The following is a 27,663-nucleotide window of genomic DNA, read 5'->3' as shown; positions in this document are numbered from 1 at the left end:
GAGAGAGAGAGAGAGAGAGAGAGAGAGAGAGAGAGGGAGGGAGGGAGGGAGAGGGAGGGAGAGGGAGAGAAACAACTGTATAATCTCTTATTGTCTTACAATAATAAGCTCCATGAGGGCAGGAACTTGTATCAACTATCACTGCACCCCTAGTACTTTAAACAATATAGCACATGACAGATATATAGCATTTTAAAAAATTTCAACCCCTTTTAAGTCAAATAAACCTTAATTCCTTACATAAAATTTCCAACCATGCAGTATATTGCTAATGCTTGGAATGTTACGTAATCAGACTCATGCTACCATAAAATAGGAATAGGCTTTTAAATTTAAAAACTCAGCCCTCTTGTTGAAACATAAATCATTTTTATTCATTGAGTGTCTCATTTCAATGAGTCAGTTCTCAAACTCTGTTCTGTAATTGCTGTAGCTTGGATCATAGATGGTTCCCTACAGTCCATGTGTCAGGCTTGGTCTCCAGGAAGGCTCTAATGGGAGGCAGTAGAAACTTGAAGAGGTGGAGCCTGGTGGAAGGTCTTCAGGTAATTCTGAATGTGTTCTTGAAAGGTGTTTGGGGATGAAGGCCCCTACCTCACCCTACTCCTTCCCAGCCATGAAGAGAGCTCTTTTTTTACTACAGTACACACTCTAACCATGATATGCTGCTTCTCCAGATCTGAAAGTAAAGGGGTCAACTTACCATGGCCTCAAACTGACAAAACTGTTAACCAAAATAAAGCTTCCCTGTGTTATGTGGTTACCTAAGATACTTGCCATAGTGATGAAAAGTGGACTATAACATAAACAAAAGAAAACAAAGACAAACAAGAAAGGCTTCAACTTCTTAAAGAAATGCATTCTTCCCCTAGGAAGGCTGAGCACTGAACACCACCCCAGGAAAGAACTTTGGTGGTTGTATACATACACAGCTAAATAAAATATAAAATTCATGAGGGTAAAAATTTGTGCTTATGCCTTCTGATACAGTATCAATGTCTAAACAGTTGCAGAAGTATGCACTGTTCAATCTTAAGGACTAACGGGCACAAAACATCACAGATACCAATTAACTACCTCAATAACTTAGAACCTTCGTGTTCAACTAGACTTAGTCAACTCAACTTAATCAATACAAATAAAATACCTCTACTAAATTACAGAAGTGTTGAGTAGTCCTTCATAGACCACAGAGTTAAGATGCTAAAAGTTTAGAAACACATATTAGAAGGCAGAGACACATGAGTGAAAAAAATGACAAAAAGCTGCTCTCAAAAAAAAAAAAAACACCGCTGGGTGGTGGTGGCACACGCCTTTAATCCCAGCACTTGGGAGGCAGAGGCAGGCGGATCTCTGTGAGTTCGAGGCCAGTCTGGTCTCCAAAGGGAGTTCCAGGAAAGGCTCAAAGCTACACAGAAAAACCCTGTCTCGAAAAACAAAACAAAACAACAACAACAACAAAAAAAACATGATAACTGCAATAAATATACTGATAAATATGCATGGGCATGGGCCACAGCTTCATGAAGAATAGGTAAGTTATTCAATGTATCTAGTTGTGAAGCAACTATACATACACATCTTGTACCATCCATTCCACAGGTTTAGAAGTCAGTACTTCTTGATAACTTTAGTACTTTCTCTGACTTTTTATGTGTGCCACAATAATAATCCTATCTAGTTCATTTCAGTAAAGATGCTCAATTCTATAGTTTTAAATGCATACAACTTATTTTTATTCTACATAATTTTATTAATCTCTGTTTCCTGGCCTCTCAGCTAGATAAATGGATGGAATATAAAAGATACTTGAGGTTCTAAACTATTAAAAAGATAAAAAATGTATGATTCAAGAATAATTCTCTTCCTCAAGTATATTTGTCTCAAGCCCAACTGAGGGACCAGAAGCCTTACTTACTAAAACAATAGTTGACAATATCACTAATAAGGACTGATGAAAAAGCACTGAGGATATAGCTTGGTGGTAGAACACCTGTGGTGATATTGTGTTCCCCAAAATATTGTGTACCTTAATAAACTTATCTGGGGTCAGAGAACAGAAAAGCCACTAGATACTTAAGATAGGCAGTGATAGCACACGCCTTTATTCCTAGCATTCCAGAGGCAGAAATCCATGTGTTCAAGGATACAGCCAAGCATGGTGACTCACGCCTTTAATCTCAGAAAGCAGCCTTTAATCCCAGGGAGTGGTAGCAGAAAGCAGAAAGGTATAAAAGGCGTGAGGAGCAGAAACTATGAGCATTTGGCTGGTTAAGCATTTGGCTGGTTAAGCTTTCAGGCTTCTAGCAGCACAGTTCAGCTGAGAGCCATTCTGGATGAGGACACAGAGGCCTCCAGTCTGAGGAAACACGACCAGCTGAGGATCCAGGAGGTGAGGTAGCTGTGGCTTGTTCTGGTTCTCTGATCTTCCAGTTCACCCCAATACCTGGCTCAGGTTTGATTTTATTAATAAGAACTTTTAAGATTCAAGCTACAAACACCTTCTTCACATGTATAAGGATATGGGTTTTATCCCCAGCACCACTATCATGGCGGGGGGACAAGAGATGTATTTTCTAAAACAACAGTTAAAAGCAAAATTTTCAATATACTGCTTTATAAATGAAGAGCTATTTATTATAACCTAAGTTTTTAACTCCCAGTTTTATTTATATGGAATAATTATTTTCTAAACTGTCACAAAAGCATTTCCTTATCGAAGCCAATGAACACTATTTATTCACTAATCCAGATCACCTGTCACCACTGTGCATCAAATCTGTTTTATTGATTGGTCCTAATGCTAGAAAATATTTTTTGAGCAAATCTTACCAACAATTTAATTTTCAAGCTAACCTCTTTTTATGTATTTAACTTTATTTTGAGGACACTGCATAATAGGAAATCTTTCATACTGAAATTGACAGTAACCATACCTGAAACCGAGAAAAAAAATGGCTGCAGCCAAAGCGAACACAAAAATCCTCAGATTTTAAAATAATCAGGAAGTCAAAAGACACTTTAAAAAGTACTGCCTCTACAACAGTAACACACATACAACTAGACATTCATCTCAAAACAGTATTAGACATATATCTTACTGACTACTTGTGAGATCATTTGTATACAAGAGAGAAAAAGAACTTGGAACATCAAAACCAAGTATGGTGATGTATGCCTATAAAAACTAGTACTCAAGTGGAGCAAAGGATCACGTAACCACAGATCCACAGACTCCTTGTGACAATCAAAAGGGAAAATAGAAGCCCCTCCATGAAATCGGGTATAACTACTTCACCAACATAAACTCTGAAACTGCTAATTAAATGCTAGCTTTGCCCCTTTCAGCACTCTCACTCACAGGAATTGTCTCTACCTTGCAGGTGATGGGACAAATTTAATGTCACTAAAGAACGCCAGCAAATAAACATGAATTAAACTAACTAGAAAATAACCAATGGTCACAATTGATGCCAGCAAGCATTGCCAATGGATACATGAAACCCACTAAAGGAAAACCTGATGAGAAACTGAGCAAAGTTATGGTTCTCTGATGGCATATGATCTTAAGTCCTAAGAGATTTATTTCTTACTACCTTAACCTGGGAATCAAACTCAACATAAAGAGTTCACATGCAACCATAATAAGATTTCTGACATTAGCCGGGCGGTGGTGGCACACGCCTTTAATCCCAGCACTCGGGAGGCAGAGGCCGGCGGATCTCTGTGAGTTCGAGGCCAGCCTGGGCTACCAAGTGAGTTCCAGGAAAGGCGCAAAGCTACACAGAGAAACCCTGACTCGAAAAACCAAAAAAAAAAAAAGATTTCTGACATTATACAGTATTAACTGCAAAGCTTCACCTATGAAGAATTCTTATAAATATGTTTAACCTTAACTCTAATCAAGCTTTTAATCCACACTTCCAATGTGGAGGAAGTAAAGGAACAGAAGAACAAGCCAGGTGACCTTATCAACAATTTAAAAATACCTGTAATTTAGCTCATTCTTAGAATAGGCGGTCTTACTATTTCTTCAAAAAGTATCAATTTGAAGGCTAGCTATGGATGTAGTAGCTCAGATGATAGAGTTCTTGCCTAGAATGCACAAAGCTCTAGATTTGATTACCAGCAATACATAAATGGAGCATGGCCTATAGAACAAGCCTGTGATCCTAGGATTTGGAAGGTGGAAGATTATCAGAAGTTCAAGGCCATCCTCAACTACAAAGGGAGTTAAAGGCCAGCCTAGGCTTGCCTCAAAAATGGGGAAAAAAAAGTCATCAATGGGAAAGAGTGACAACAGAAACATTATACCTACATCCTGATTTTAAAAAACCAGATGAAAAGTCTAACTTGGGGACAAATAGTACATCTGAATCGGGATAGGTAACTAGATAATATTATATAACCATCTAGTGTAGGTACAGAGTAATTGTGCTTAAGCCCTTTCTGTGGAGGTAGCTCATGGCTGGAATGGATAAACTAACAAATTTCTTACATGAGTAAAGAAAGTAGAACCAAATAGTAACAACGCTGAATCCCAATGGAAGGCACATGTGTGTGTACACACTGTATTATCATTATCATTATGGTGAAAATTCCAAAATACAAAATTAAATTTATAATGAAAAAACTTATTTAAAAACTAAAAGGTATCTTTACCCAGATATCTAAATGGGATATACTTGATTTCCAGTCCATTTTATTCTAAAACACATTTAAAATGTCTTTTTAAAGATATCCAAGTAGGTATATTTTAAAAGTTGAAAAGCTAAACAAAAGAAAAAAAATAACTTAACATGAAGCCAGATTTGGTGATATATGCCTGTAATCCTAGCATTTCCACTGCAAGACGGGAAGATGAGCGACAAGCAACAGCTAACATCTCACGTGCCAGCTAGCTTAGAGTCTGGAAGCAGAAGAAACAGGTTCCCAAGTTGTTCTCTGACCTTTACAGGTATACTCTGGCACAGATGTGCCTACACTCACATACTCAGTAATAACTTTAATTAAAAATTTAAAAAGACACAAGGACAACAAAAACTTAACATGGGGAAGGGATAATGCTCCCATGCAGAATGAAGTGGAAACATGTATCTTCACCAAGAGTTCCTCATTTTGTAAGGTGTACAAATCAACATGTTGGGGTATGTTTAATCTCAGCACTTGGGAGGCTGAGGGAGGAAGATTGCCATGCCTTTGAGGCCATTCTGGTCTACAAAGCAGGAGAGGTCCTGTCTCATAAAGGGAAGGGAGCGTGTAATGCAGGCAGAATAAATGGCTCAGTAACATAAAGTGCTTCTTCCAAGCCTGATCAGAGAGTTCAATCCCTGGAACACTTATGATGCAAGAACAGAAGCAACTCCTAAAAGTTTTTTCTCCAGCCTCCACATGCACAGTGTGCATCCACACGTGTGTGTGTGTGTGTGTGTGTGTGTGTGTGTGTAAATAAACTTTTTAAAGTCAATGTCAATCAAGTATATAGCAAAATTTAGGGGGATAATATATGAAGTCAGTATATTAAAATCATACTCTAAATAATATGTCATTTTTAATACAATGTATTTTATTTTCTGTACATGCACTGTATGTCTGTGTAGGGAGCTTCAGATCCCCTGGAGCTGAATTTACAGGCAGTTACAAGCAGCCTGACATGAGCGCTGGAACTCAACTCGGGTCCTTTATGAGCAAGTGCTCTTAACTGCTGAGCCAACTCTCTACTCCGCTATACAGCAGCTTTAAAAGTATACACAAGAAGCTGTTTCTGTTCCCCCAAGAAAGTATCTGCAAGTAGATAATCAATGACCTAGAAAAAAAACTCATATTAACTTACCTAAAATGTAAAACAAAATTAACTTTATCAATATTCACTCAAACTAACACTAACAGCCTTGGTGGATTAGTCTCAGCCATAACATATCCTGATGAGAGACTCTTAAGAATCAGAACTTCCTAGAAGAGAGAAATTGATACCTAAAAATATGTTTGCCTTCAGTGTTCTGCATTACAGTGTTATTAATACACAGTTCTCTATAGTTTAAAACCTTAAACCAGTAGACTGCTTGCAGTAATAGAATGAAGTGACTATAAAGATATATCACATCAAGTTTCTGTATTAATTCACAGCAAGGGCTTTAAAAGTTATTACATTTAAAGATGAGTTAAACATTTTGATTTACAAAGCAAGCTTAGTGTTCTACAAATAAGACAGGTATTATAAATATAATTGCCTCTTTTATTATGAAAAGGTCTAAGCAGTAAGTCATATTAAAAAATGAATACCCTTAGTCTGTCCCTTCCATAAAGACGACATTTTAGTAATATATAGCAAATAGGGTATTACAGTGAATGCCTATACTCCCAACAGCCTGAGAGGCAGAAGCAGAAGAATCAGGAATTCAAGATCACTAGGCTACCTAGTGAATTCAAGGCCATCTTAGGCTACATGAAACCCTGACTCAAAAAAAAAAAAAAAAAAAAAGAAGTGGGATTAAAGAGATGGCTCAGCAGCTATAAGAAAACTGACTGCATCACCAGTGCCCCTGGGTTTGTTTCCCAGCACCACATGGTAGCTCACAACCAAGGGATCAGCACCTTCCTCTGGTCTCTGGGGGCACAATGTGCTTACATTCAGCAAAAGCACCCATCCACATAAAATTGAAAAAACAAAACAACGAAGTGGAAAGTAACCAAGGAAGATACCTGGCATGCACATGGTCTCTCTTCCTCCACACACACATACACACTGACCTCCCACACTGACACATTTACAAAGAATGAAGCCTCAAATAAACAAGCAGTAATGTTGACACCCACCTTTAGGGTTAAACACTACAATAATTCGTTTTCTCCCTAAATCATAACAAATGATGATGGATACTTATGATCCATTAAGGAAGTGAAAAACAGAACCAGCATAGAAAGTCTTAGACAAGTGAAGCTGGGTTAGCTTGGAAAATAAGCCAAGTATCCCAAACACTTTGGGTGACATACAAGTGTGAAGAGGCATCAGTACATACCTGAATGACAGGTATGCTTGAAATTACTAGTGACTGCTCAAGATAATTCAGCTAATCTTTTGGAGATGGGTACATGTCACTCATAGAGACTGCATTAGCCACCCAATCCACCTTACTACGGATGTGAGTACTAGCTAGGCTGTGACCCACAACATCTCCAATGTCAAATGTAGTTGTTTTCACTCTCAGGTGAACCTAGCCCTATCTAAAACTGTAATCAAATATTCTGAGTCCACATAAGCCAGTAAGCCAGAACCTAGGAAAGAGCAAAGGCTGGACAATGGGGTTTCTGGAGTCAGCAGGAAGGCATCAAGAACAAAGAAAATGAGGCAGAGACAAGGCCCTGAAACAAGACTCTCCCTCCAGGCCACTGGAGCTGCCAGTCCCCACATCACTCTATCTTTAGTCAGAACTCTTTGCTCAGAATCCTTAAGATGTAACACTTAAAGATTTTTATTATTCGTTGTTCTTGACAGAAAAAGTTCATTATGGAATTATTTAGACCAAGATAAACACAAGTTCAGAAAAACATCTCATGAATCCCTCATATGAAAAAGCAAACAGGGGCAGAGAACTAGCTCAGCAGATGAAAGCACTTAAGCCGCAACCCTGACACCAGAGTTCAGTGCCCAGAACCCACGAAAAGGCTGAAGGAGAGAACTGACACTACAGTCTTCTTCAACACGACCGTGCACTGTGGTACACATCCCTATCTCTCTCTCTCTCTCTCTCACACACACACACACACACACACACACACACACACACACACACACACACACACTCATACCCACTGTTGGAGTCCATCTGGGTTTCCTGGTGGCTTTATCCAGCAGGTCTGCATAAAGAGGGACAGTTGGACCACAGGCCTGAGTGCAGGTGTTCAGAAGGTCTACACTTGGCTGTATTGAGCAAGGGGGAGGTCTTTGCTCCTCCCCCTTGGCATTGTGATAAAAAGTCCTTTGGAATAAAGTTCTGGGCTGGTGGGTTCAGACCCAGGCCCTCCCCCGAGACTATCCTGTGTTTCTGTCTTTCCTCTCATCGTCTAGGTATCTCTTTCTAGCTAATATTTCTCACTTCTCCCTACTCAAAAGTACCCTGGGTCATAAAAGTGGCGGCTGGTCCACCACAACCCACAATGATAAAAACCAAACTAAGAAAGAAAATCATAGACTGCTCATTGCTCTGCCTAAGAATGCCCATCACCTACATACATGAACACGGGTTCCAGATTCTTTTACTGTTCTTCCTGGGGAGTAGTTTTATTTGGAAGAGGTAGGTTTTTTGTTTGTGTGGTTTTTGGTTTTTGTTTTACTATGAAGGCCAGGGTGGCCTCTAACTTGCAGCAATCCTCCTGCCTCAGCCACCAGTGATAAGATAACAAGCACCAAGTTCAGTGCCCATAAAACTTTTTATCTTTATTACATTTATTTATCTTGTGTGGGGGGGGGGTTGCAAGTAAAAGTCAAAGGACAACTTGTGGGAGTCTGTTCTTTCCTACAACATACGTTCATTCCATGGATTGAACTCAGGTCATTAGGCTTGACCAGTGAGTATCTTTACCCATGAGCTCTCACTAACCCCCATAAATGTTATAATTTCCACATGAAAGTGTATAAATATAAAATTATATAAAATTACCAAACAATTGAGTTAGAACATTCTCTCAAAGTAGTATAAGCAAATATGATAAACTTACTTAAAATCTAAGTTGAGAATACAGAGCATAAAAATAAAATTTGGGGAGTTAGAGAACTAGTTCAGGGGTTAAGACCAGCACCGCTCTCCCAGAGGCCCAAGTTCAAACCCTAGTACCACATCAGGTGCCTCACAACCACTCGTAACTAAGCGCCAAGAAGATCTAACAGCTATGACTTCTTCAGGCAGCTGTACCAACCTGCAGATGCAGATACAGATACACACACACACACACACACACACACACACACACACACACACACACACAAAGTAGCAGAAAAAAGAAAGAATGAGACCAAAGCCAGGTGCTGTGGTGCACACTTGTGACCTAGTATCTAGAAGGCAGATGTAGGAAGGCTGTGGGACCAGTAAGTATTTTTCTTACTAAAAGAGTAAGACCATCAAAATATAATCATTTTACATAAAATAATTTTAGAATATGTTAATATTGACTCCTCTGCACTAGTATTAGCTGTTGTCCATTCAACACAAGGGAGTACTTTTTGCATTTTATTACTGGAGTTGGCATCTAATGCAGTATAACCACACCAGGAAAACGCTTCATCTTATCTCAAGAGTGGTAACAGGAAATTGGCTTTACCAGGAAAAGAGGGCCTACATCAATTATCACTCAACAATCTCATCATTTTAGATATCTCGGACTTTAACAGACGTCTGTATATAACTTTGTGGCAGTTTTCCTCTTCTAAGCACACATTTAATAACTATCACAATGCACTTACAGCAAAGATTAAAATTCTGCAGCAAAACATCAGAACTAGCAGAAGGTAATATTTGAGAGGAATGGACAGCAAAGCACAGTATTCACACCAGAAACTTCAGCTGAGAAATCTATGGACAGAAACTCTCGTTTAGTGTCTGAAAGAATTTTCCCTGAGGCATTAGGTTTTGCTGCTGTACAGTGAAGGTTTATATACTTTGGTTAAAATCTGCAGCAGGGGGAGATGCAGCATACCTACAGCACACCTGCTCACTGTCTGGCCTCTTGGTCTTACACCCTGTCTTTTCTCTGGTTTATTTTTTCCAAGTCAAGATTACTAAGTACCGACTTTCTACTGCATATATGAATAACATACATTCATACTGCATATATGAATAACATAAAATAACCCTGCTTTCATAGAAGCAAATTTTTTCATTTAATTTTTGTTGTCTTTATTAACTATTTGAAGTAGCCATGGAATGTATTATATATGAGATTAAACACAGAAATGTTACAAAGTGTAAAGGGGCTAGGATTTGACTCCACTTGCAAACAAACCAACCAGATCCTCCCTGATTCATGGTTGCTGGCCAAATCCACAAAACTACCAGGACAAAAAAAGTCTTTGTAGCACAGTAGGCATCAAGGATCATGATGTCAGTCAGTGCCTCTGACCTCTTCCATTTTCACAGGAATGACACACAAGTATGCCTATCTAAATGTCTGCATGCTCAGTGAACTACAGTAAGAAACTGGAATGATATATTATATGAAGAGTATTTACTGCTTTTGTAGTGAACACCGAACATCTTTGGGATAAAAGATGGATAACATACTTTTATTTCATCATTCAAAGTAGTTTGCTGAAATCACAATCCTGAGAAATAATCCAACATCTTGGCATAGTAACACAGCTCAGGAACATTTAAGGCCATTGCTACACTATCTCTTCCAACAAATGAATGCTAAATACATAACTAGCCTTATGAAATATACTCAGACAATTCATCAAAAACTGTTATTTCTATATTAAATGCAAAGCTCCATGATAACTGAGGCAAATTTTGTTTTATTCACCTTTGTATATTTGTAGCCTGGTACATGGCTAGCACAAACACACATTCGGTAATGAATACAGCTCAAAATACTTCATTTTAAACAAAAATGCTGTCCTTAGGAGGCTGAGGCAGGGTTATGACAGCTGCAGGGACAGTCTGGACTACACAGTGAGGACAAGGCCAGGCAAACTCCACACAGCAAAATACTATTCAAAATACACAGTAAAAAGATTTAAAAACTACACACACACACACACACACACACACACACACACACACACACACACACACGAAGGCAAAAGTGATGGGTTTTTCCTCCGTATAGCTAACTGAATTCTACTCTGAAATAATAGGTCTGCCTGATGCAAAATGTTTAAGGCAGCTTGTAGTATACTTCTATCCATCGGTACTTATTAACTGCATATATTTAAGAGCATCTATTTGCACAATCAACTGAATCGCTAGCCAATTGTTTTATGTCACTCCTCTCCCCACCTCCCTTTCTGAAGCCCTCACTCTTTTTAATAATTATGAGCCATTACAGAGCCTAATAAATCTCCCCTAAACCCACAGTCTTAAAAACAAATCTAGCCTCTTTATTCTTCTAAAAACAAATTTTAAAACTTCATCCTCACTGAAAATAAAAATAAATGGAATTTGAGAAAAAGCTTTAGAGCCCTGAATTCAAGAGCATTCAACTACATAAGCAGCAGAAAACTTAAGACACTATTCCAATCTTAGTACTGTGGCATTTTTATTAATGAACTTGGGAAATTAACAATCTAGAAACCTGTTGGTAACTGCTGTGATCTGCATGAAATGCCCCCTAGAGGCTTGAGTATTTAAACCATTGGTCAGCAGTTGACAATACTGTTTGGGGCCTTGAGATTACAGAACTTTTAAGACTGTAGCCTTGCTGGAGAAAGTACATCACTCCGACCACGAGTTATGAGGGTTTAAAGTCTCAGCCCTGCTTCCTGTTCTCCTTCTCTGCTTCCTGTGTAGACTTTGTATGATAAGCCACCTTCCTACACTGGCCCTCAACTGCCTGCCATGCCTTTCCTACCAGCACAGACAGACACTCTGAAACCAAAATCAATCAATCTTTCCTTCCTTAAATTGATCTTGGTCCTGGTACTTTGCCACAGCAACAGAAATGTAACTGACACAGTTACTATGTGTACAGCTACAGCTCTGAAGATGTAATAAGGCCAGTTAATCACATTTACACAGTATCTGGTACATTAACATGCAAGCACTAACCATGTATCAAGTTCCTTCATAGACATCCTCTGTGCATAAAGAACTAGGACTTTCTTCATAAGCTGCCTCTGCCTGCAAGCTCCCTTTGGAAACAGTGCCCCCAACTTCTGAGACTGAAATGACTCTCCTGACGACAAATACAAGGCAGTAATTCCAGAGGAAGTTACCATGTTTGCCAAGTTTGGTGCCTTGATGATTAATTTTATGTCTAGTATATTATACCTAGATATTCAGCTAAACAATACTGAGTGTTGCTATTTTTTTAAAGAGAAGATTAACATTTAAACTTTGAGTAAAACAGATTTCCCCTTCAACTTCATCACATAACAAGGCCTATCTATACCCAAGCACTGACTTATAAGGAAATAAAAAGCCTTTCCCTAACCTGAAACCAAGTGGAGGAAACAGGACAGATACTACTTACTAGTAAATATGTCTCAACCTGCTATTTAGTGTTTCCCCCAAATAACGGCATAGTTATCTGGCTAACAATCAATTATTCCACATAAAACAGCACTAAATTTCCTATTTAACCATCAAAAGATCAACAACAAAATAACCCAACTTTTGGGAAATGTTCATAATACTACTGGAAAGGAAAAATAAATGCAGAGAAAAACTGCTTTGTCCCTATGACAATAGAATGCCATTGTAAAATGGTACACACAGAATGCAAAAAGTTCTTAAAAACTTCCACAATTAAATTTTCAGACAAAGAAACTATGGCAGTGTATATTAAAAAAGCAAAACTCTAAAACAAATTTCTAAAGAAGTAAAACAAAAAAGATGTAAAAAGTAAACAAAAATGATGCTGAATACAAAGAGAGAATATGGTGATATGGAATAAAGTGAATAAACTTGTCAGCACAAGTCAGTCTTTAAAGGGATGCATCTGATTATCATGTGTACAAGTACTGAATCACCACACTAACCCGTGAATATGCATAATTATGTTAACTGTAAAAAGAAACTGCCTAGAGTGGTCCTGGAGTGCACACTGCTGAGGACCTAACGTCACTGTGACTAGCACTCTGCTCAGAAGGAAGCAGCACAAGCAAAGGTTCGGACAATCAGCAAACAGCGTCTGACTCTGTTTCCCTAACTAGACTTGAGCTCACTACGCCTGGAACTCTTGACAATCCTCCTGCCTCACCCTCTTAAGCATTCAGATTGCAGACATGAAGTTTCTAGAGACCACAAAAATATAATACGGGGGGGGGGGGGGGGGTTGGGGGGAAGGTGAGGGGGGACCGGAGGGGGGAGAACAAGGGAATCCGTGGCTAATATGTAGAACTGAATTGTATTGCAAAATAAATTAAAAAAAAAACAAGCAAACAAACAAACAAACAAAAAAAACAAAAAAAAAAAAGAAGCAATCACACTCAAGAGGAGAGAACAGCAAGAAATAATAAAACTCAGGGCTAAAGTCAATAAAAATGAAACAGAATAATACAAAGAATCAATGAAACAAAAAAAAAATATATAATACGAACCATCCAACTATGTCACCAATAAAAGAAACCTGTAAATAGCTACAGACACAACCTGGTTCTGCAGAACAGAGAAAAGACTTACTCCATTTGCTAAGTTTACAGAACTATTAAAAAAAAGAAAGAAAAATCCGAAGTTATAAAATAACCACAGTATATATAGCCTTCACTGTCCTGAGAAATACAGACAAGAACATTTCTCTGTTTAACTCCATTCAAAACCATCAGTAAAAACCTATGGAGCCAGGTACAAAAATCTGGATAGAAACTACGTCACGCTTATAACAAAAAACCCAAAGTAATTCACAAATAGCTGGAAAAGTTACTCTCCACAAAGTATTTTCATTAAGTTACAGTAAAATTTCTTCTTTGAAACTCTCTTAAATCTAGTATTATTCTAAAATAAAATTAAAAAATGTTTTTCCGTTTTGCAGTCATTAGAAAACAAGTGAGCTTTTTTACTATCTCAAAAGACAAAAAGAGCCAGGCGGTGGTGGCGCACGCCTTTAATCCCAGCACTCGGGAGGCAGAGCCAGGTGGATCTCTGTGAGTTCGAGGCCAGCCTGGACTACCAAGTGAGTTCCAGGAAAGGCGCAAAGCTACACAGAGAAACCCTGTCTCGAAAAACCAAAAAAAAAAAAAAAAAAAGACAAAAAGAACCGTGAATCACATCCACTAACTGACTGGCAAATAATGAAATTTAAACAATCCTAAACAGGAGCTTTAACATTATTGTAAGTGTCCCTTACACATTCTCTTGCATGTCTTAAAAGAGTATATACCATACAAATATGGATACGAAAACATCATTGACTAAAGACCTAAGATAATTACAGCCAACAAATTAATGAGAACATTTCCACTCAAAACAGAATCATTACAATCATTAATAAATAATCCTCAAAAGTAAGTATTTCAATAGAGGGAATTTTAAGTATTTAACTAGAAATGTTCACCAAACTGAAGCCGTTTTACATCAGTAAAAACTTTTACATCAACAGAAATTATCTTTTAAAAAGTTTTTTTTAATGCCAGTAGAAATATTAGGATTACCAATGAGCCATAATTTTGTAAGTAAAAAATGTCTAGCAAGATGCTAACCGTGCTGATTCCAGACCCTTCAAAACATTATCAGTGGTGACTGTAATTCCAACAAGTGCACAGGGATGAAATGTTTTTCCTGAATGTGGACTAAACCAGACAACAGTGTGAGGACAAGCAAAGGCTACCAAAGCATTTAACAACAGGTATGTACAACTACCCACAGACACAGGCACCAAGGGGGAAAAAAAAGAACAAAAAAACAAAAAACTTACACAACACATACAGAAAACAAGTGTAAAGTTTTGAAACATTCAGTAATACAAGCAACAACGTGACCTATGTGATAACACAACACAATATGAATCATTTCAGAGATACACCATTAACAGCAATTCAAAACACTTCAGTATTAAGGAGTGATTGAAATCAGAGTCCTAGTAGTAATCAGTGTTGAGATCTTCGGGCAGCATGATCTGAGTCAACAGCAATCCAGATATTCCAAACCTTCAGTTACTATATAAATTTAAAATATTGGACAAACAATATTAAAAATAAATAATAAATATACCGAAAACAGTATTTTAGGAGCAGTCTAAAGTCACTAGCAAACAAACCAGCATCACATAAACCTGTGAATTATTCTGGGGATCAGTCAGGTGTTTCCCAGCCTTTTTTTCTTCCTTGACTTTGAGACAGGGTCTTGATATGTAGCCTAGGCTGGCCATGAACTTAAAATCCTCCTCCTTTAGCTTCCCAAGTGCTGGGATTATAGGCATGCACCATTATACCCAATTCCAAAGACACTTCTTCTCATTAAGAATACTTTAGCCTGACAGAACGGTACTCTCCTTACTCTTTCAGCTACTTCAACAACGAATATTAGAGCAGTGCTTTCCAACAGTTCTAGCCACATGAGTGATTTCAAATGTTCAAGTAGTCACTTGTTTATAAACAACAGGCTAGGCTTACACCTGACTAGTGGCAGATTATTCGTCTGGCATGTACAAGGCCCTGAGTTCAATCTCAGCAAATAAGTAAATAAATATCAGCAGAAAAAGTAAGTCAGGCACAGAAATCCTCTACTCTGGCAAAAGGATTTCATGAGCTGAGGAGGTGGAGGCCAGCCTGAGGCAACACTTGAGACCCAGACTCATAAAAATAATTCCGTAATGAGAAAAAATTAATTTTCATAATTTATTTAACCACGGATCTTCAAAATACTGCTTTAACACATAATCAAGAAGTTAATGAAATAATTTACAGTCTTCTTTCATATCAAATATCCAAAATTTAATGTGCATTTTACAGCATATCTCAACTAGAACTAAGTTAGTTTGGGGTAATAATTATGTATGGCTAGTGGTTACTGTACAGGACCGCACAGACCTAGAGTTCTTTGTCTAGTTTTGAAACAGACATATAAAATATATCTGTAATTCCAGCCAAGAAAACCATGAAAGCTGAAGATATACATCAATTCAGCTTTTGTTCTTGACTCTAGCAGGCAGGCCAAGGGTGACAGTGTCCCATTTGCCAGGCAACCTCTATTTCTAACATGAGTCCCAATTTTCACATGTTATTGAAATAATTATTAACAGCAAACCTTTAATCCTCATAAACATTCCATCTGATATAACAAGTTACATGGTCATTCTACCTAGATCCATAACATCCTTGAAAATAACTCTATATACTGCTTGGAAGAAAACTTAGTTGAAATTCTCTATCTAATTCTGATGCCTGGAAAAGAGACTCTAAATTTAAAAGAAAGAACCCTAAATTCACTACACTCATTTTTAAAAAAGAAAAGGAAAAAAGATGCTGCTGAAAAGTCTTTATTTTAAATTGCAGACTTAAAAAAAAAAAAAAAAAGTAAGAATTACCTGTTGAACAAGGCATCTGGAAATTGGGATCATTGCTATCCAAAACAGGCAAACAGAACTGGTTACTTGCAGATCCTAGCATAGGATCCTTATCGCTGAGCATGTTCTTCAGCGAGTCCTCTAAGACAGTTTGACTTGTACTAAAATCCTCACAGACTTCATTCTCCAGGTTGGATCCTAGAAATAGGGCATCATCTAAGTGTTCAGTAGGAATTAAATGATTAAATGTATCAACTATATCCATGAAGACTTCTGTGTGTCTTTCAACCCTATAGAAAGACAAAAAAAATACCATAAGAAATAAAGCTATCAATTGAAAATCACCTAATACCAAATTATTTTAATAGTTTTGAATCTAAGAACACACTTCTGAATTTGTTTTTTAAAAAAACCTTCACTGTTTTTTAGAATATACATTTGGAAATGTGGTACAAATCTTTACTGAATGATCTTTCTTTATCATGCATGTAGAATATTATTTTACCAGAAATCCTACTAAATGTTTACTCAATTCATTATTTTAGAAAAATAATTACATAGCCCATTAATTACATGGTTTAAACCACAAAGCTGTATGTTTTTAACCATAACATTTTCATAAAGAATCAAACAATGCTTTTACAGTAAGTCCACATAAAAGAACTAAAATTAAATTATTTAAATTGTGGTCCCATAACTACAAGAAACCACAGATAGCCTTGTTTTATTTACAAAGCATTTAAATTATTCACATATAACAGAGAAAGACAAGGTTTTCTCCCTCCCCCACCTCCCCCATTGAATCAAAGCAACTATCAACTAAACCCAACAGATCACAAGTTTACACATGCACACAAAGCTGTGCACATATACACATATTCTCCTAGGGTCTTCTTTTAGGAGACAACAAGATAAATAACAAGAAAACAATCATATCACATATTCAGATTTATTTTAGTGAGTTATGTGTGGTTTACACAGATGTTGAATTAGTCTACCCGAACTGCCCCTACACACTAGCATTAAACAAAAGGTATCTGAAGCTCTCAAGGTTTATCAAAAACTCAATTATTTTTATGAATGGTTTTAAATAAAAGTGAACCAGTTAAGAAACCACACTGATCACCTAGATTATCTTGTGCTCCGTATTTTCAAAACTCCAAATCTACCAAAACTTTCTTAACCTGGCTTAAGCTTTTCCCCCTTAAAAAGGAGAGGGAAAGCTGTATGTGATGTTGTGCACCCATCATCCCAGAATTTAGGAGGATCAGGAGCTTGAGGCCAGCCTGGGCCACATGCTAAGATACTATCTAAAAAAAGGGAGGCAGTGTAGCATTCCCATATATAGATAACTACTGGATATAAATTATATGAGATACTTTGGTGAGCATTTTATCTGAATATGTATGACTTAATCCTTGATGATAAAAATGATTGGATAATATGCTTGTTTTACAAGGAAAATGCATTCAAATAATTTAATTTCCTCAAAGCCATCCAGCTCCATAGTCCATGTCTAATACCTATTTACCCTTTAACACTGAACTTAAGGGCTCGGAAGACTTGAAGGCTACTGAAAAACCATTTCCCAGCAAATTAGTGATTGCCTGGGGCTAAAGAGAAGGAAGAAATGACTCTGAAGAATAAATGGAAACTTTAAGGAATGGCGGAATGTCCTAAATCTTAATTATTTAATAGTTTCAGAAATAACCCATCATGCCGGGCAGTGGTGGCCCACACCTTTGATCCCAGCACTAGGGAGGCAGAGGCAGAAGGATCTCTGAGACTTTGAGGCCAGCCTGGTCTACAGAGTGAGTTCCTGAACAGCCACAGTTGTTACACAGAGAAACCCTGTCTGGGAAAAAGAGAGAGAGAGAGAGGAGAGAAGGGAGGGAGAGAGAGAAAGAGAGAGAGAAAGAAAGAAAGAAAGAAAGAAAGAAAGAAAGAAAGAAGGAAAGAAGGAAAGAAGGAAAGAAGGAAAGAAAGAAAAAAGAAATATACCACCACTCTTCAAATGAAAAGTCAAGGCCAGTCTTGGCTTACATAAAGAAGAGCTTGAAGCCAGCCTGGGTCAATAAGACCCTGTCTCAACATATTTTCCTCTGCCAAAAATAAGCAAAGGAAAGAAAAGAAAGCAGTTAAGCATATTGAACTCTTTAAGATAGGTAAACTTTCCAATACGGCTCTTTAATCCAAACTGTATGACTAATCATTTCGCTGGATTTAGAAAGCTAGCTTATCAAGGAAAAGATTCTATGATCAAAAATTGAGAGAGTGGGTATAATAAGGTTCCATATCTTTAACAGTATTTTCTGTTATAGTCATCGAATGTTTACTATGCAGCTACCACTGCATGAGACACCTCAGCAGGTCAGTAAGAATGAAAATCTTTTAAGACAGAAAAGAAAAAGATCCCCATATTTATGGGGCCAAAAAAGACAATTTCCATAGGACATATCACAATACTAGTACTCTGGGGAACATATTTTAAGGGAAACTGATATAAATTAATGGGGCTGCTTTTTTTTAAGGTGGGTCCTATTAGATTTGTACACAATTAAATAAGGAAAAAATACCACAGTGTACTGCCATCCAACACTCAAGCTATGTGGAAAGTAACATTTATCACAAGTATAAAGAAATATAAGAAACTAGTTTCAGATAGTAAGTTCTTAGTATCAAAACTAACTCATGCTAGGGTGGAAGAGATGGCTCCTGGCTAAAAGCATGTGCTGCTCTTACAGGAGAAGAAAATGTGGTTCCCAGCCCCCAGGTCCCACAAGCTGCAGGAAGATGGGATCTCCATGAATAGTCAAAGACTGACATAAAATTTAAAATGCACCTTAAAAAAAACATATTCCGCCGGGCGGTGGTGGCGCACGCCTTTAATCCCAGCACTCGGGAGGCAGAGCCAGGCGGATCTCTGTGAGTTCGAGGCCAGCCTGGGCTACCAAGTGAGTTCCAGGAAAGGCGCAAAGCTACACAGAGAAACCCTGTCTCGGAAAAAAAAAAAAACAAAAAAAAAACAAAAACATATTCCATGCTAAATAGTAAAATAAGTGTTAGTTAATTACAGAAATATTAACTTAAAAAGACACATTAATCTAAGTTCAATGTGTACTGACAGCAGAACAGAAAACATACATTACTGGTAAAGCTTGTAAAATCTGAATAAAGTATGGGCTTCAGTTAATAGTTTTCTGTTTGCTCTGATAGAGGCACTATTATTACATCACAAGTCATAGACAGGTTATGTAGGAACTCTTTTCCTGCTTTACGGCTTTCCTATAAATCTAAAATATTCCAAAATAAGGCAGTTTTAAAAAGAAAGAACATTGGGGATACCAAGTAGTGTAAAAGACAAAGACAAGCAGGTATAATTAAAAAGATATTTCCAGTCTCTTTGTTAACTATATAGCTGCTTGATATAAACAAATTTCTGTCTCTTATACTAAAGTTTTACTTAAGAACTTCCTTACATTTGGTATTTTAAGCAAAACACACTATTGTCTATTTACAGTGTCTCATGGAATTCATACAATTAAATCATTATCAATAATTTGAGGTTATACATGTTAAAATCTGAAATTTTTTCTGGGATCACAATCACACCTAATATTTACAAACAGTAAAATACACATAGTTGTCACAGAATTGGATAATCTTAATTCAAACCATTCATTCACTCACATATTTACTAAACATCTACTACAAAGAGAAACCAATTATGGTCTCAAACTTAAGAAATTCACAATCCAAGACTGATCACAGACATACAAATACAATAAAATATAAATATCAACACACTACCAATATTTGAGGGCTGCTAATAGGGTCAGAAATGAAAACTCAGGAGGTAAGTAGATATGTGACCTGAATCCTAAAGGTTCAGAGGGTAGACCAAGAGAAGGAAAACAGAGCTAATAAAACAGTAAGTAGTGTTCTGTTCTACTGAACCATTTAAAGACTCAGAACATAATTAAAAATATAAGTATTAAAGTTGTAAGTAATGTTTAATCTTATAATTAAATTTCATGTTGTAAGTAAAATTAAATATCCAAGTATATTTCCAATTTTAAAATACTTAACTTTGAGAATTAAACTGTAGTTAAATTTAGATTATAGTAAATAAAACCAAAATATGTTATTCTGTTTCAAGTATAAACAGAATGGGGGACAAAGTGCCACAAAAATTACTTAAAAAAACTGACTTGTATGATTAGATTTTAAATGTCTCACATTTAACTGGGCCTGGTGGCACAGGACTATAATCCTGCCTACTCTTGCAGGAAAGCACAAGATAATTACACATTCAAAGCCTGCCTGGCCTACAGAGTACATTTGTGTTCAGGGCCAACCCAGGCAACTAAGTGAGACTCTGTCACCAAAAAGATATAGGCCAGTGGGAGAGCTCTATCTCGATACCATATACTTTAAAAAAAAGTCTCAAACAAAAATCTCTAAAGCAAACCTACATAAAATATATTTTATCAAATATTACTTTTTTAAAAATCTAAATAAATACAGTGCTACCAGTATCAAAGTTAAGTCTACGGAGTGAGATCCAGGACAGGCACCAAAACTACATGGAGAAACCCTGTCTCAAAAAACAAACAAAAAACCAAAAAAAAAAAAAAAAAAAAAAAAAAAAACCCAAAAAACAGAAAGAGACCAAGAGCTGGGTGTGGGTATAGGCTTGTAATTCAAGCACTGGGGGGAAGGGGCGAATACATAGCACAAGGCTAGCTTTGGCTAAATATCAAGCTTCAAGACAGCTTGGGAGCCCCAGTAATTAAGGGGGGGAGGGCTGAAAAGACTGGGAGATTATATAACGAGCTTTAACTGTCTCATATAGTGTACACATGTGCACGCACACATATAATGGGTAACAAGAAGAAACAAAAATATCCAAGATGTCTAAATGAGAATGGCCCCCACTGGCTCATATGCTTGAATACGTGGTCCTCAGTGGACTGTTAGGGAACGACCGGGTGTGGCACTGTTGAAAGAGGTGGGCTTCAGGTTTCAAAAACTCATACCATTCCCAGTTACCTACCCCTCTCCCTCTCTGCCCCCTCCTTCCTGCCTCCTGCTTTTGTATCAAGATGTCAGCTGTTCCTGCACCATGCCTTTTTTCTTCCATCGTGGACTCGCAAGGCCAATCAAATGCTTTCTTTTAGAAGTTGCCTTGGTCAAGGTGTTTTGTCACAGCAAGAGAAAAGTAACTAAAACACAAGTAATCATAAAACCTACGACATTTTAAACAAGGTAACAGTAACTGGGTGGGGCGTTTCATGTATGCTAGTGGAGGTCTTACTGCTAGGTCAACGTGCTGGTGAAAACCTAACGAGAAGCAGTGATCAACTATGTGTAAGAGAAACCCAGGCAAAGCCCTAGAAAGGGACTGTACTTTATGTCCTCCAGCCCTGACATAACAGTTTAAATTTTAAACTATCTAAACTTGATTTAAACTTTAAATCAAGCAATTTGATCAGACATATTTAGCAAAAACAAATTTCTAACAGGCAGCTGTAGTAGAAAAAAAGTACTACTGCTATTAGCAGTAAAACAAAAAACTTACTGTCTAGCTGCACAGAAACCACACCACTTCCCCACCCCTTGATGATCAGATAAGGTCTCCTGTAGTCCACCCTGACCTCACTTAATCATCCTGCTTTCGCCTCCCAATACTGGGGGTTCCAGGTGTGGAACATCAGGACCAAATTATTCTTAATTGGAGGCAGTTATACCCATCCAACGAACACTTGGCTATGCTTAGTTAGATGCCTTCACTGTCATGACAGTTGGAAAGGGTGCCACAAGTATCTAGTAAATACATTATAATGCATTTAAAACAAGTCCACATTGCACAAAGAGAGGGAGGCAATGGTATGGGCCAAGAAATGCTCCTCTATAGATATTCATTTAACAAAACAACTCTATATTATAGTGCCAATTTTTAAAAACTGATTAGCAAAAACCAAACTACTTGCTAGAGTAAGCAGTGGAGCAAAAAGCTGAACCCAGAGAAATAGCTCACTCAAGATTCAATACACTTACCACTACACTATACTGTTTTTATAAAATTAAATTCACTGACTATTTACTAGTCAGGATGCTGTAGTAAGTAGCTCACTGATATTATGTCATTTAATTATCACAATTCTACTTTCAGGCAGGTACAACTGTTATCAACAATCTATAAGAAAGGTGCTACAGCTACAACTCTGGTTCAGCAAATCAAGTGTAATACTTAAACTCACTTATATGACTTCAAGGTCTTTTCTTAAAGACTGGTATAAAAACATGATAGATAAGGACTAGAGAGAAAGTTCAGGAGTTAAGAGCATGGCTGCTTTTCCAGAGGACCCATGTTCGATTCCCAGCACCCACATTCTTGCTTAAAACTATAACTCAAGTCCCAGGGTCATCTGAGGCCCTTTTGTGGCCTCTGTGCAAACCAGGCACACATGTGCACAGACATACATACAGACAAAACACCCATACAAGTTTAAATTATTTAAAAATTTAAAAAACTATAGATGAACCCTAGGTTATCTTTCTAGGACAGTCAAGGAAAATGATGGAATGCTTAAGTACAATCCCACAAGTAACTGTCCACACACATTCTGTTCTAGTTCCATGAGTTAGAATCTACTAGCAAAACCTCATAAAGGAAAACAAGGATCCTGAAGTTTTTGTGAACTTATCCAGTAAAAGGAACCCTGCCTACAATGACACCAAAGATTTTTGAACTTAGAAAAAGAACTAACAGGTAGAAGCTGAACCTGCAAATGCAGAATTGGACTAGTCAAAGGTAGTAAAAGGAAAAAAAAATTCATCTCAAAAATCTAGTCATTTCATACTCTAAGAGCATTAAACAGCAGTGGAATTTTGAATTAACCACTGAAGTGTCGCCATAGCATAGGCACTAACAGTCAAACAACAAACTCTTAGCACTTACTGAATATCAGGCATTGTAAAGTAGGTTCAATTATTATCTCTTCTACAAAAGAGCAAATTAAAACTCAATAGTTATTTAGTTGTCCAAAGGTCACTTACCCAATATCCTCAAATCACAATACAGGCAGTATGATTTCTGAGCCAGTACTTCTAAATTTTATTTTATGCACTCTATTTACAAACACATTATTCTTATAACTTTAATTCATAATAATAAAATCTGTAAAAATGCTGAATAAGTATCTCATTTTTCTTTCAAATTAAGCAGATAAAAATAAAATAGCTATCCTCAATGTATATGAACATGTTATCTGGAGGAAAAGTAAACTTACCAGCTAAAAACTTTGCAGTGTAGTTCACAACCTACTGTTTTGCTTCACGGGTTCACCTCATACAAACTGTGAATTACAGTATTATGCTTAGCCTTTCTGTATCATCTACCATGCCATTCAAAATGTCTGATGAACTTAAGATTATACCAACACATTAAAACTTCCGGGTAATATTCAAACCTCTACTACTTTCTTAGAGCCCTTCCTTCACTGTGTAAAAGGTCAAAAAAATTTAATTCCTGAGCCAGGTGTGGAGGTACCCATCTTTAATCCCAATACAGGAAGAGCTCTCTGTGAGTTCAGGGCCAATCACTCTTCAGGCCAGCCAACGCTAAATAGTGAGACCCTGCTTCAAATAATAATTATCTCTGACAAAGAACTACCTGACATTAAACACATAAAGAATGACACTTATCAACTCATACAATGCTTTCCTAACACTTGAATTCCCTTCTAAATTTTAATACACTGATTTCCTATCTAATGTCTTTAAATTCTGTTTTTCAGTCAAAACTCCATTCCCTCAGAGCACTTTGGTTTCCAATACTTTTAATCAAATCAATGCCCTGGTATCTCCTATGTAATCAAACAGCAACAATTAAACAGTATTTTTCTTTCCTGCTCTCAAAACTGTAAATTTTTAATAGTTTAAAAGTCATTTTTGTAGTTTTAAAAAATAATATCTCCTACATTTCTATAAAGGTATCTCTGATTTCTCAGAGGATATGCTCAGGCACATGCACAGGACAGAGTATTAAGCCCAAGATATTTTGTTCCAATTTTTTAAAAACAGCTAGCAGCCGTTTGTCAACAAAAAATTCCTGAAATGCAGGTGAATAAACATATTTAGCACTCTACAAAATGTCAACCTCTTGAAACTAAAGTAATTATGTACATTAGAAGAGAAAAAGGACAGCCTAGGAAAAAACTGAAATACAAAAAGTACTTTAAGGGAAATAAGAGAATTTAATCTGGATTTTCTTCAAAAGTGTACTTTTAAGAAAGCAAAATGTGCCCAGTGGTGGTGGTGCACACCTTTAATCCCAGAGCAGGTGGATCTCTGTGCATTCAAGGCCAGCCTAATCTATGTGGTGAGTTCCAGGACAGCCAGGGCTATGGGTGAAACCCTGTCTCAGAAAAACCAAAAGGAAAAAAAAAAAAGCATCACAAAAATAAACACTGAATACATATTACTGAATAAATATTACCTTGCCAAGGAATCAAGATATTACCTATTTTGACATAAAAACTGTAAGCCTAATTTTCATACAGCAGTTTTTCCAAGTATGCCCCACACTAAATAAATACCTCCACTCTTTTTTTAGTTTCTATCTGTCCTGGACCACATTTGCTGCTTTCCTCAGCCATATGCAGCCTGTGTGGACACATCTGCCAGAGTGTGAGTTGGTATTTTCCTGCCTGAAAACATGGCCTTCTGCTTCTCCATTCCTTTCCTTTTACATTTATTTGCAAGTTCACTTTCACCCAGGGACTGAGGGAGCTGCTTCCTTGGGGACCATAAACAATCACAGCAGAGCTCTCCAAAGCAGTGCTTTCCAACTTTTTGGCACAACATCCAATGTGCATGTCTGAGTGCTGAGTGTCTGTGTATATGCTTATGTGTATGTGTAGCTCTCCAAAAATCTCCAATTCTTATGATAATTTTATAGCAAACCATTACTTGCTGCCTTCCAACTTTTATCAATAATATATAGATCAAAGGCTATCAAACTTTTCTTAGATGATTCCAAAACAGACTATGTTAAATTTTAATAATGAGGCTTTAAATGATTAAGTTGCAATTTCTCTATCCTAAAATTACTAACTTGGTCTAATCTAGTTCCCACCTATGCTTATAGACCATTTTTCTCTTAGAGTGCATGAGAATATCCAGCATTGTGTACAAGAAGCTTATACATATATAAATTCGGTGCAACAGATAAACTCACTGTTCTTCCACTAGGATGCAAGAGCACTGTAACAAATTACACCACTCATGCTCCTCAAGAAACACCCATAACGTGTAAAAGCGACAGGAGAAAACTTCAGTCCCACCACTGAGTCCTTTATCATCTGGACACATCACTAGTACAACTATAAATTAAACTTGAACATTTCCGGTCTTAACTCTTTTCAAAGAGTCCCTTTCATCTATGCAGCAAGTCTCTCTGCTGCTAAAGAATTATCTGAATGTATGACTTCATCAGAGCTATGACGACTTCTTGATGTCCTGTTTACATTACTCCTACTATTGGAAAACAGAGTATTCATTTTAAAGTAAGTGATAATGGTAATGATGATGAACGGAAGAATCATTGTGAACATAAATGACCGGCAAAGAGAACAGTGGGAAAGAAGAAAAAAAAAAAAAAGATCTAAGTATAGCAAATGTTAAGGAGTACTGATTTTTCCCTCAACATCTTCTGTGCTCTGGAATAGCGCTATAAACGAAAAACATAAAGATGCTACACCGGAACACTTTTCTCTTTCATCTGTCCTTTTCTATAAACACACATCATCCACATTTTCAAAATACCAAACACTTCATTCAAAAATTTAAAAAAAGGTAGGAACTGAGATGTAGGTCTGCACACTGAAAACACAAGTCCAAGTTTGAACCCAAATACTAAGTAGAGCAATAATTTGCTGTGATCATTTTAAAATTTTAGAGTAAAATAAGGTGGCAAAATTCATAATGTGAGGAAAGTCTTAATTGTTCCATCCTTTTTAAAAAGATCTGTACGAAGAGTGAAGATAACATCAGGTAGACATTAAAACATTGTTGCACTTCCCTGGAACCACAATCACGCTCTACTAATGACTACTGACTAGCAATAACAAACACACATTCGAATTGTAACGACTAGGAAATGGCATTTAGCTACCCAAAGACCAGGAGAGGGTGCATCCCAGGGAAATGGGCCATCTAGGGAAAAGAGCCTCGGGCTGGAGGGCGCCACAACACTTTCTCCTCTCCCTGGGTCCCCTACCCCCGCCCCGTGTCAGATGATCGGTTCTTTAGCACCATTAACACGTACTTATCGACTAGTGGTTCATTAAATTACAAGTCCTGTCGGCAGGCAGGACTCTAGGCTTCCCATTTCAAAGTAGGCAATAGGAGTCCACTGTCTGGGTCCCCAGCACAAAAGCGCGCGTTCCCCCTCGAAGGTCTGCAGCGCCAGACTCTCCCCCCACCCGGGGCGGGGGCAGGGACCGGCCTCCGGCGCGGGTCGGCCTCGGTGCGGTCCGGCCTGCCGCCCGGCTCCGCGAGCCGGCGGCGGCGTCCGCAGCGCCAGGCCCAGGGCCTTTCGAACCCGGCCTGGCCCCGCGACGCCTGCCCGCGCGGCGGCGGCCGAGACCGGGCACGCTCGCCGGCGAGAGCCGAGGCTCGGCGGTCGCGCCGAGGCCGCACCGCCACCGCTGCTCCGGGGCCCCCGCGGGCCAAACGGTGGGGCAGGCCGGGGCGGGGCGGGGCCAGCCGGGGAGGCCCCGGAGGCCGAACGGCCCGGGAGGAGCGGGCGGGCGGCCGCCGCGCGACGGAGAGAGGACGCGGGCCGCCCGCGTGGGGGCCGGGGCGGGGGAGGGAAGGAGAAGAAGGAGGCCACCGAGTGCCCGTCGCGGCCGGCGCCGCCACTCACCCGCTCCGCAGACGAGCGCTGCCACCGGCAGCCAGAGGAAGATGGAGGCCGCGGGGCCGCGGAGGAGGGGGCCGCGGAGGGGGGGGTGCGCGCAGGGCGTCGGCGTTGCTGCCTGGGCTCGGGGGGCTCCGGAGCCCGCGCCGCCGCGGTGACGACACTACGGCTGGCCGGCGCGCCGCCCTCCCGGTCCGAGCTGCAGTCGCTGCCTCCCTGAGCCCTGGGGTCGCTCGCCTCGTGGAGCCTGTGCGGCGCCGCGAAAGCCCGCAGCCATCGGCGTGCGACGGCGGCGGCGGCGGCGGCAGCGGCGGCGCGGGAGCAAGGAGCGGGGCCGCGTCACGTGACGCTACTGTTTACCGTTCCGGGGGCCGGGGCGGCGTGCGCCGCGCCTGCGCGCTGCGGCCTGCGCGCAGCCGCCGGGAAGGCTCGACCAGGCAGGCCTCTGCAGCGGCGGCGGTGGCGGTGGTGGGAGCGAACCCTGGTTGCCTACCAGGATAAGCAGGAAGCCAGACAGTAAATGCAGAGCTGACCCCTTTCCCGGCCAGCCAGTGAGACATCCTGTCTCTGAAAAAGAA

At 38.9% G+C, this 27,663-nt stretch overlaps 1 protein-coding gene across 10 annotated transcripts in view; it reads right to left on the bottom strand.

Moving 5' to 3' along the window:
• Positions 1–27,402, bottom strand: part of Phf3 (PHD finger protein 3) — a 76,037-nt gene extending 48,635 nt beyond the window's left edge. For 2 of the 10 annotated variants that reach the window (XM_052745245.1, XM_052745248.1), the window contains exons 1-2: positions 27,092–27,402; positions 16,180–16,448 (exon numbers count right to left, since the gene is read on the bottom strand). In XM_052745245.1, coding sequence (XP_052601205.1) covers positions 16,180–16,423 — 244 coding nt within the window. In that variant the 5' untranslated portion in view covers positions 16,424–16,448; positions 27,092–27,402. Of the gene's footprint in view, positions 1–16,179; positions 16,449–26,491; positions 26,602–27,091 lie in introns of those variants that run through there. The other 8 variants (XM_052745247.1, XM_052745246.1, XM_052745251.1 and 5 more) reach the window with 8 other exon arrangements.
• Positions 27,403–27,663: the final 261 nt, after the last annotated feature.

The sequence above is a fragment of the Peromyscus californicus genome, unplaced genomic scaffold, assembly GCF_007827085.1.
Source record: "Peromyscus californicus insignis strain IS unplaced genomic scaffold, ASM782708v3 Scaffold_19__1_contigs__length_69161282, whole genome shotgun sequence".
NCBI classification, from domain to species: Eukaryota; Metazoa; Chordata; class Mammalia; order Rodentia; family Cricetidae; genus Peromyscus; species Peromyscus californicus.
This window is presented reverse-complemented; position numbering and strand designations above follow the sequence as displayed.